General features: G+C 42.8%; 1 protein-coding gene across 3 annotated transcripts in view; it reads left to right on the forward strand.

The window, feature by feature from the left end:
• Positions 1-9781, forward strand: part of LNX1 (ligand of numb-protein X 1) — a 125235-nt gene that overhangs the window by 74965 nt on the left and 40489 nt on the right. For all 3 annotated transcript variants that reach the window (XM_037742602.1, XM_017540349.2, XM_017540350.2), the window contains 2 exons: positions 1241-1482; positions 1994-2146. In XM_037742602.1, the coding sequence (XP_037598530.1) occupies positions 1241-1482; positions 1994-2146 (395 nt within the window). The remainder of the gene's footprint in view (positions 1-1240; positions 1483-1993; positions 2147-9781) is intronic.

Genomic DNA, 9781 nt, shown 5'->3' on the forward strand with positions numbered 1-9781 from the left:
CTGGGATTACAGGCATGCGCCACCATGCCCAGCTAATTTTTTGTATTTTTAGTAGAGACGGGGTTTCACCATGTTGACCAGGATGGTCTCGATCTCTTGACCTCGTGATCCACCCGCCTCGGCCTCCCACAGTGCTGGGATTACAGGCTTGAGCCACCGCGCCCGGCCGATAAGAATTTATAATTAACACATCCATCATATGCAAATGGCCACTTCTTAAAGGGGCTCATGGTATGATTTTTGCCTTCAGAACTATGGGAACTGAAGGGACTACCTGTAGCTACCCCCAGCACAGTGCAGTGAGATAGTTAAATCACCATTTCCTGACCAAAACCTAGCCTATGCGCTGAAATGACTTGCCCAGTGGCAGTGTTCATGTTCAAGGCAAAATATGGACCTAGATCAGCTCAACCCTTGGTCTCCTGAGCCTCAAGAATTGTGCTTTTTCAACTTCTCTCTATTGCACCAATAACTTGCCTTTCTCACAAAGTTTGTTTTTTGTGGGGTTTTTTGGATTGTTTTTTTATAACATGGACAGTGAATGGGTAGAGACAAATATGTTTTTGCTAAAAACCACAAAAGCTGTTTTACTCTCTTAGTGCTAGACAACATAGCAATGAATGGCACTTTTCAGGTCACGCAAGCCCCCAGCACCAGAGAGACCCTCCCAGACCAGACCAGAGAAAGAGAATGGAAGCCACCAAGCTGCCGCCAGAGGAGAGCAGTGCTGAACTAACTCCTGTGGCTTTGTGGCAAGGGCGATTGTGTTTCCGTGGACAGTTAAATATGGAATCTGGGAGGAGCTTCATATTTATGTAGTGCTGTGGGAACGAATCCAAAAGAAAAGAGTGAGAGTGTGACTAAGGGCTTTCAGGGTCAAAATAAACACCAGCAAGCAGGAATTACCAAACAGTTGAACATCGCCAACCTCAAGCACTGGTCATGTAGACACCATGGTGACTTGAATACATTTGCATTCCAGCAGCTAATGTAGAGATTGCTTTAAGAGAATACAGTGAGCATCTTTAAAAAAAAATCTCAAATTGTGAATTCACTTGGTTAGCAAATGTGTGTTGAGTACCAACCTGTGAAAAGGGAAGAGAGGATACAGGGGCAGGCAAATCAGATTCCAAGTCCAACAAGCCTATTTTACATTCATCGATTGTATTTGAAGAGGTCTGACTGAGCCGTGGCAGCAGAGCGAAAGCTCCACCTCACCTCCCCACTGGTTTTGTTACAGCTGTAAAGGTGCCTCCCACTACGGCCTGACCAAAGACAGGAAGAGGCGCTCACAAGATGGCTGTCCAGATGGCTGTGCGAGCCTCACAGCCACAGCTCCCTTCCCGGAGGTTTCTCCAGCTACCACCATCCCCTTAATGACAGACGAGCCTGGCCTAGACAACCCTGCCTACGTGTCCACGGCAGAGGACAGTCAGCCAGCAATCAGCCCAGTGGACTCTGGCCGGAGCAACCGAACTAGGGGTGAGTCAAATGGGTGGTTGTCCAGGAATGGGCTCCTTGGCTTGGGATTGCCCTCTGTGGAATACTTACTGTGGAAAGTTTTAGAAACGTTTTTTTAAGGGGAAATCATTCTGGTAGTTTTGGCAGGACGTCAATGTCCAATTCTCCAAAGTGAAATGAACCACAAGTACCTCCGATCATTAAAACTGTGTGTAATCTGACTTGGTGAAAGGGGCTGAAACGAGACCTAATGATTCATCGCTCCTGCAGTGTCAGTAATTTCTCAGCCATACTGCTGAAGAAAAGTGCTATTGTATTCAGTTCAGCCCAGAAACAAAAAAGAAAAGCAGGATTTTAAACAAGTCCTACATATTTCACTGTAGAAAACTTAGAAAACACAGGTAAGCAAATTCTACAATCCTACCACCTAGAGGTAGTCACTGTTAATGTTTTATTGTATATATCTTATCAGATATGTATATAAATGATGATTTCTATTAAATCATAACTACTGTTCCTCTCTTTTCCTCAGCACGGCCTTTTGAAAGATCCTCTATTAGAAGCAGATCTTTTAAAAAAATAAATCGAGCTTTGAGTGTTCTTCGAAGGACAAAGAGCGGGAGTACAGTTGCCAACCACGCTGACCAGGGCAGGGAAAATTCTGAAAACACCACTGCCCCTGAAGGTAAATGAACTCCCTACAAGGCTGGAAGGCTATGGGCTGGGCTTCCAGGGTGACTTTAGGGATGATGCAATCTGATCACTACCCACCTTCTGTGACCCCTCTCTTCCCAAGTGTATACAATATTTTTTACTTTGATTAGCCGCTTCTCACATAAGCAGCTTAAGACAGAAATTATTATCATCTTTTTACATAGATGGAAGAAAAAAGTATTAAAACCCTTACCTTCAGGTGCTAGTGTTATGCATATGAAGAAGAATAATTATAGCTAATGAGTGAAAAGCATTTAAAACAATGACTGGTATGTAATAAATGCAATATATATTTGCTCTTCTTACTCTTTCAACTACATGTGAGGTGTGGTGCTGAGTGTTTTATATGCATTTCCTCATTTAAGCTTCACAACAACCCTATGGAGCTAGCTACTGTTCTTTCCTGTCTGTCTTTTTGTTTTTTGCTTTTTGTTTTTTTTGAGACAGAGTTTTGCTTTTGTCACCCAGGCTGGAGTATAATGGCTCAATTTCTGCTCACTGCAACCTCTGCCTCCTGGGTTCAGGCGATTTTCCTCCCTCAGCCTCCCGAATAGGTGGAATTACAGACACCCGCCACCACGCCCAGCTATTCTTTGTATTTTTTTTTTCTTTTTTTTTCATGACTACTTTCGTGCCATCTTTGTATTTTTTAGTAGAGATGGTTTTGCCATGTTGGCCAGGCTGGTCTCAAACTCCTGACCTCATCAGGTGATCCACCCACCTCGGCTTCTCAAAGTGCTGGGATTACAAGCATGAGCCACTGTGCCCAATGCTACTATTTTACGCTGTTTTACAGATGAGGAAACTTGAGGCACAGAGAGGTTATTTAGTTTGTTCCAAATTATCTCGCTAAACTTTAAATCTAGGTAACATGGCTGTAGAATTCATGCAAAGGAAGCTACTGAGTCTTAGATCCCATATGTTTTTCCCAATATAAATGGAGCTGAGGAAATACAATCCTACTGTCCTGTCTTTTCATTTTATGTTAGAACTTTACAGCAGTAGTAATAGCTTTAAAAAAAAAAAAAAAATTGAGCTCTTTCTGTATGCACATAGTGTTTTAAGCCATTTAGATGTGACAATAATGTTAAGGGGATAGGACTATCATTCCCATTTTACAGATGAGAAAACGGATACCCAGAGGGGTTAGGTAACCAGCCCAGGAACCCAGGTAGAAAATGGCAGAACCAGCATTTTAACTCAGGTCCTCTGGTTCCAGAGACTATTTTAGCCCCTGGGTTATACTGCCCTCTACTTTTGGGAGTTGGGAGGCAGAGCCCAAACCACTGTATGTATTATGCCTTCAAAATTCATGAGCGGCCTTATAAGACCTTTTCTTGTACACTGATTCATGATCGCCTCTCACCCTGTACGTACACGCTGCTGCCACTCTAACAGCTCAGCTTATTACAGGCCTGTAAATGCTGTATGTCCTTCTCTCACCTCCCTTCTATTGTTCAGCCTGCACTGCCACTCTCCTTTCAGCTGACGTTCACATTCCTGCTTCCAGGCTTAGTGCAGCCTTTGCCTCCTCCTAGAAACCACACTGAATCCCTCAGACCCCTTCTTATGTGTTTTTAAAGTACCTGTATCAGCGATGATCACATTTCATGTAACTATACTTCAAAGTGCAGGGATTCCTTTTCAGAGTCTTTGTTCTTAAGGCCTAGCACAGTGTCAGGCACGTAAGTGTCCACTAAATGTCTGTGCCATGGCTAAATGAAAGGATGATAACTTAGTTTCCACCAGTCTCTTCCTCTTATTAAAGACTCCTCAATTCCATGTAAAGACTCCATGTAAAGTTCTCTACTACTTGGGCTGGGAGTGGTGGCTCACTCCTATAATCCCAGCACTTTGGGAGGCTGAGGCGGGAGTATCAGCTGAGGTCAGGTGTTCGAGACTAGCCTGGCCAACATGGTGAAACTCCATCTCTACTAAAAGTACAAAAATTAGCCAGAGCATGGTGGCAGGCACCTGTAATCCCATGTACTCGGGAGGCTGAGGCAGGAGAATCACTTGAACCTGGGAGGCAGAGGGTGTAGTCAGCTGAGATTGTGCCACTGCACTCCAGCCTGGGTGACAGAGGGAGAGTCCATCTCAAAAGGAAAAAAAAAAGTTATCTTGAATAAGATTTATTTTCGTATTTATTACAGAAACCTTTATAAAAGAGATTATTATATTGAAGGCACTGGCCTATGTGCTGTCATTTTATATAAAGAATATAAAATGTAGTTTCTGGCATCAAGGGATTTATTCAAGACTAAAAGAAAATAAAAGCATACCTCGTTTTTATTTTTACAAATTGAAAGTTCGTGGTAACCGTGTATTGAATGAGTTTATTGGCATCATTTTTCCAAGAGCGTGTGCTCACTTCATGTCTCTATGTCACATTTTGGTCATTCTTGCCGCATCTCAAACTTTGTTCATTATTTTTATATCTGTTATGGTGATATGTGATCAGTGAGCTTTGGCGTGACTATTGTAATTGTTTTAGCGTGCCACGAACCACGTTCTTATAGATCAGTGAGCATTGTGTGTTCTGATTGCTTCACTGGCCATTTTCCCATCTTTCTCTTCTCGGGCCTCCCTGAGACACAACAGTATTGAAATTAAGCCAATTAGTAACCCTACAATAGCCTCTGAGTAGCCACGTGAAAGGAAGAGCCACATGTCTCTCACTATAATCAAAGCTAGAAATGAACCTTAGTAAGGAAGGCATGCTGAAAGCTAAAATAAGCTAGGCCTCTTGTGTCAAACAGCCAAGTTATTAATGCAAAGGAAAAGTTCTTGAAGGAAATTAAAAGTGCTACTTCCAGTGAACACATTACTCACAAAGCGAACAGCCTTCTTGCTGATAGGGAGAAAGTTTGAATGAACTGGATAGAAGAACAAACCAGCCACAGCATTCCCTTAAGCCAAAGCCTCATCCAGAGGAAGGCCCTAACTCCCTTGAATTCTGTGAAGGGGGAGAGTGGTAAGGAAGCTGCAGGAGAAAAGTTGGAAGCTAGCAGAGGTTGGTTCATGAGGCTTAAGGAAACAAGCCATCCCATAATATAAAAGTGCAAGGCGAAGCAGCAAATGCTGATTGCAGAAACTGCAGCAAGTTATCCAGAATATCTTGTTAAGATCATTGAAGGTGGCACCACTAAACAGGTTTTTTTTTTTAGAAAAGATTTTTTTTTTGAGACGGAGCCTCACTCACTCTGTTGCCCAGGTTGGAGTGCACTGGTGCTATCTCAGCTCACTGTAACCTCTGCCTCCTGGGTTCAAGTGATTCTCCTGCCTCAGCTTGCCAGGAAGCTGGGATTACCATTACGTACCATTACGTAGCTGCACGTACCATTACGCCCGGCTAATTTTTTTGTATCTTTAGTAGAGACGGGGTTTCGCCATGTTGGTCAGGCTGGTCTTGGACTCCTGACCTCAGGTGATCCACCCACCTTGGCCTCCCCAAATGCTAAGATTACAGGTGTGAGTCACCACACCTGGCCAACAGATTTTCAGTGTAGATGATGCAGCCTTATATTGGGAGAAGATGTCACCTGGGACTTGCTTAACTAGAGAGAAGTCAATGCCTGGCTTCAAAGCTTCCAAGGACAGGCTGGCTCTCTTGTTCGGTGCTAATGCAGCTGGTGACTTTAAAGTGGAGTCCAGTGCCCATTTATCATTTCAAAAATCCTAGGGCCCTTAAGAGTTATGCTAAATCTACTCTGCCTGTGCTCTATCCATGGAACAACAAAGCCTGGATGGCAGCACATCTGTTTACAGCATGGTTTACTGAATATTTTAAGCCCACTGTTGAAGCCTACTGCTCAGAAAGAAAGATTCCTTTCAAAATATTACTACTCATTGATAATGCACCCTAGTTACCCAAGTACTTCAATGCAGACGTACAAGAGTAATGTTGTTTTCATGTCTGCTAACACAATACCCATTCTTCAGACCATAGATCAAAGAGTAATTTCTACTTTTAAGTCTCATTATTTAAGAAATTGATTTTGAAAGGCAATAGCCGCCATGGATAGGTTCCTCTGATGGATCTGAGCAAGAAAAATTGAAAACCTGCTGGAAAGAATTCACCCTTCTAGATGCCACTGATAATATTTGTGATCCATGGGAGGAGGTTAAAAATATCAACCATAACAGGAGTTTGGAGGAAGTTGATTCTAATTCTCATAGATGACTTTGAGGGGTTCAGAACTTCAGTGGAGAAAAGTAACTATACATGTGGTGGAAAAATCAAGAGAACTAGAATTAGAAGTGGAGCTTAAAGATATTACCAAATTGTTGCAATCTCATAATAAAACTTGAACAAATGTAGAATTGCCTCTTATGGATGAGCAAAGAAAGTGTTTTCTTGAGATGGAAACTACTCCTGCTGAAGATTCCATGAACATTGTTGAAACAACAAAGGATTGAGAACATTACGTAAACATAGTTGATAAAACAGCAGCAAGGTTAGGAGAGGATTGACTCCAATTTTGAAAGAAGTTTTACTGAAGGGTAAATGTTATCATTAGCACTGCATTCTACAGAGAATCTGCATAAAAATTTTTCATGAGTTTGTCAGTTGATGTGGCAAACTTCCTTTTTTTCTTATTTTTAAAAATTGCCACTCTCAACCTTCAGCAACCACCACTGTGATCAGTCAGCAGCCATCAACATCAGGGCAAGACCCTCTACCAGCAAAAAGACTATGACTAGCTGAAAGGCTCAGATGATCACTAAACAGCATGTTTTAGAAATAAAGTATTTTTAAATCAAGGTATCTACATTTTTAAAAACCTGCTGTTGTACACTTACTGGACTACAGTACAGTCTAAACATAACTCTTATTAGCACAGAGAAACCTAAAAATTGATGTGACTCACTTTCTTATAGCAGTCTGGAACCAAACCCACAATATCTCTGAGGTATGCCTATACTATGAAGAATGAAGTGTACATTAATGACCACAGCGGCCATAGGGGACAGTGTAATCCATGTTTAAGAAGTGGCTTATGACTTGGATGGATGTTGGGATGCTGACTGTGTGTTGGAAAATGCATTCAAGTAGCTTAGCTCAATGCCAGCATATGATAAACTCTCAGTTAATAATTATTATGTTCTTTAGTCCTTGAGTGAGGACATAATATAGAACACATCATTTTCTTTCCAGACCAAGGAGATGATGTGAAGGTCAGATCACAGTGTGTCCTAATTATTATTTAGGAGTCTGTACTTGATTTGGGGGCAGTGAACAAACCTGGGAGCTCTTGTGTAGAGTTATTGTGTAGAGGATTGGAGCCATGTTTCCAGAAGACAAAGATAGCAGCCATGTTCCATGTGTAGTGGGGCTGGAATGGGAGAGACTGGCTTTCCTCAGACACACCATGAAACCGTAACTCCAGAATGGAGTGAGGTGTTAAGACTTAGCTAGGCTCGTATCAACGTCTTCACAGAAATTATAAGGCAACAAAGCTTTCAAAAATGGCCAGGGGGCCTCATTGCTCCAGCAACCTACAGTTATCCATCTTTTTAATGTTGGTAAAGGGACTGGGCCACTGTTTATCAACTGTGTGACCCTGGCTGGGTTGCTTAACTGCACCCTAAGCTTCAGTGTTTCTTCATCTAAAGAAACAGAGCTGACTCTGGGCATGGTGGCTCGCATCTGTAATCCTAGCACTTGGAGGCCAAGGTGAGAGGATCCCTTGAGCCCAGGAGTTTGAGACCAGCCTGGGCAACATAGTGAGACTGTCTCTACAAAAAAAAGTGAAATCAGTGGGACATGGTAGAACACACCTGTACTCCCAGCTTCTTGGGCTGAGGTGGGAAGATCGCCTGAGGCTATGAGGGCAAGGCTGCACTGAGCCAAGATCGTACCGCTACTCACCAGCCCAGGTGACAGAGTGAGACCCTGTCTCTCAAAAAGACAAAAAAAACATATTATTACAATCTATATCATAGGGTTATTATGAAGGCTAAACAAAAAATGCATTCAAATACCTTAGCTCAATGTCAGCCTGTAATAAACTGTCAGCTAATAAGATGATTATATCATTTAGTCCCTGAGTAAGGACATAATATTGAGCAACTTCTTTTCTTTCCAGAAAGAAAACAACATAACTTTGCAGTTTAAAAATTTTTATCTCTTTAAGGTCACTAGGATCTCATTGGCTGTTGCTCTAACATCCTTTACAAGTGTGAATGGATATGTCTTTTCAAGCTGTCAAATCAAACATTCCCTAGAGGTTTAGGTTTGGTAGTGTGGTATTGTATATCTGTTGGAAAAGAAGGTAACAAGGGAGGGGGAATGAGGGAGGGAAAATTGGCTTTTGTGATTATTTCCAAATCTTTCCTTGCTCAGAATGAATTTTTTTTCTATTCCGTTGTTGTACCAGACATGTTCTAGCAAGTGCCTGCAGCGTAGCCTACTTAATATGACCAAAGTAGTTTAAACATTCATTGAAGTCAGTCAGCCAAGTACTGTGAGTACCAGGAACTTACTGATGAAGCCAGCGACCCCTGCATTATGCAGTCACTTCAGTTCCATCGGTATAGAGATGAAAGACACACATTTGCAACATCTCGAGTCTCCTCTGGCCACTGAGCTATTTTGTTAACCCTGCTCTCAAATACTTAGAAATAACTTTAATTCTGTATTGTTCTTAGAGAGTTGAGTACTCACTAATTCATTAGGGAAAATGGACTAAGGTAACGGGTTTTGAAAATGCTCACAAGGAGCAGACGATCCAGAAGCAGGCCTGCCGTATGAGATCTTTCCAGATGCCATAACGAAAGGAGACTCTTACAGCAAAGCAGCTGTCAGCACCTACAGAAGACAGAAGCATCTCAGCCCTTCACATTCAAACTTTAGCCTCTAGCCACTAGGAGGAGCCACTTTTTCCACCAAGCTGGGCGTGGCTTGTTCCCATCACTTGTTGGTGTCCCCTCTGAACACTTCTATTCAAACTGAAGTGAAGAAAAACAGTGCCAGCCAGTTCTGCTGGCTCATAGGTCCATAGAGAGAACCCCTTGTGGGCTCTGGCCTGGCTGTGAACTCCTGGCTCCACGGAAACCTGGCAGAGAGTCCTGGTCACAGGAGCTCTGGGCTCTGAGCTGGCTCTCAGGGCCACCTAACTTTGGGATGTCCAGCCAGTTACTTGTCTCCCCTTCTCTCAGCCTTAAACTTCCTCACTTGTAGAGTTTGACTCTCACTGTCAAGCAGCAGGACAATTAGAGCAGCTGTTTTCTGTGTGGTCATAATGGGATGAGGGATGAGAAGAGAGCTAGGAGAGATATCATGGGGAAAGCAGATTCATCGATTAAAAAATACAGTTTGGGATTACACACGGTGGCTCACGCCTGTAATCCCAGCACTTTAGAAGGCCGAGGTGGGTGAATCACGAGGTCAAGAGATGGAGACCATCCTGGCCAACATGGTGAAATCCCATCTCTACTAAAAAATACAAAAATTATCTGGGCATGGTGGCACATGCCTATAATCCCAGCTACTCGAGAGGCTGAGGCAGTAGAATGGCTTGAACCCAGGAGGCAGAGGTTGCAGTGAGCCAGGATCGCACCACTGCACTCCAGTGTGGCAACAGAGCAAGCCTCCATCTCAAAA

Source organism: Cebus imitator, unplaced genomic scaffold, assembly GCF_001604975.1.
Source record: "Cebus imitator isolate Cc_AM_T3 unplaced genomic scaffold, Cebus_imitator-1.0 Scaffold124, whole genome shotgun sequence".
Classification (NCBI taxonomy): domain Eukaryota; kingdom Metazoa; phylum Chordata; class Mammalia; order Primates; family Cebidae; genus Cebus; species Cebus imitator.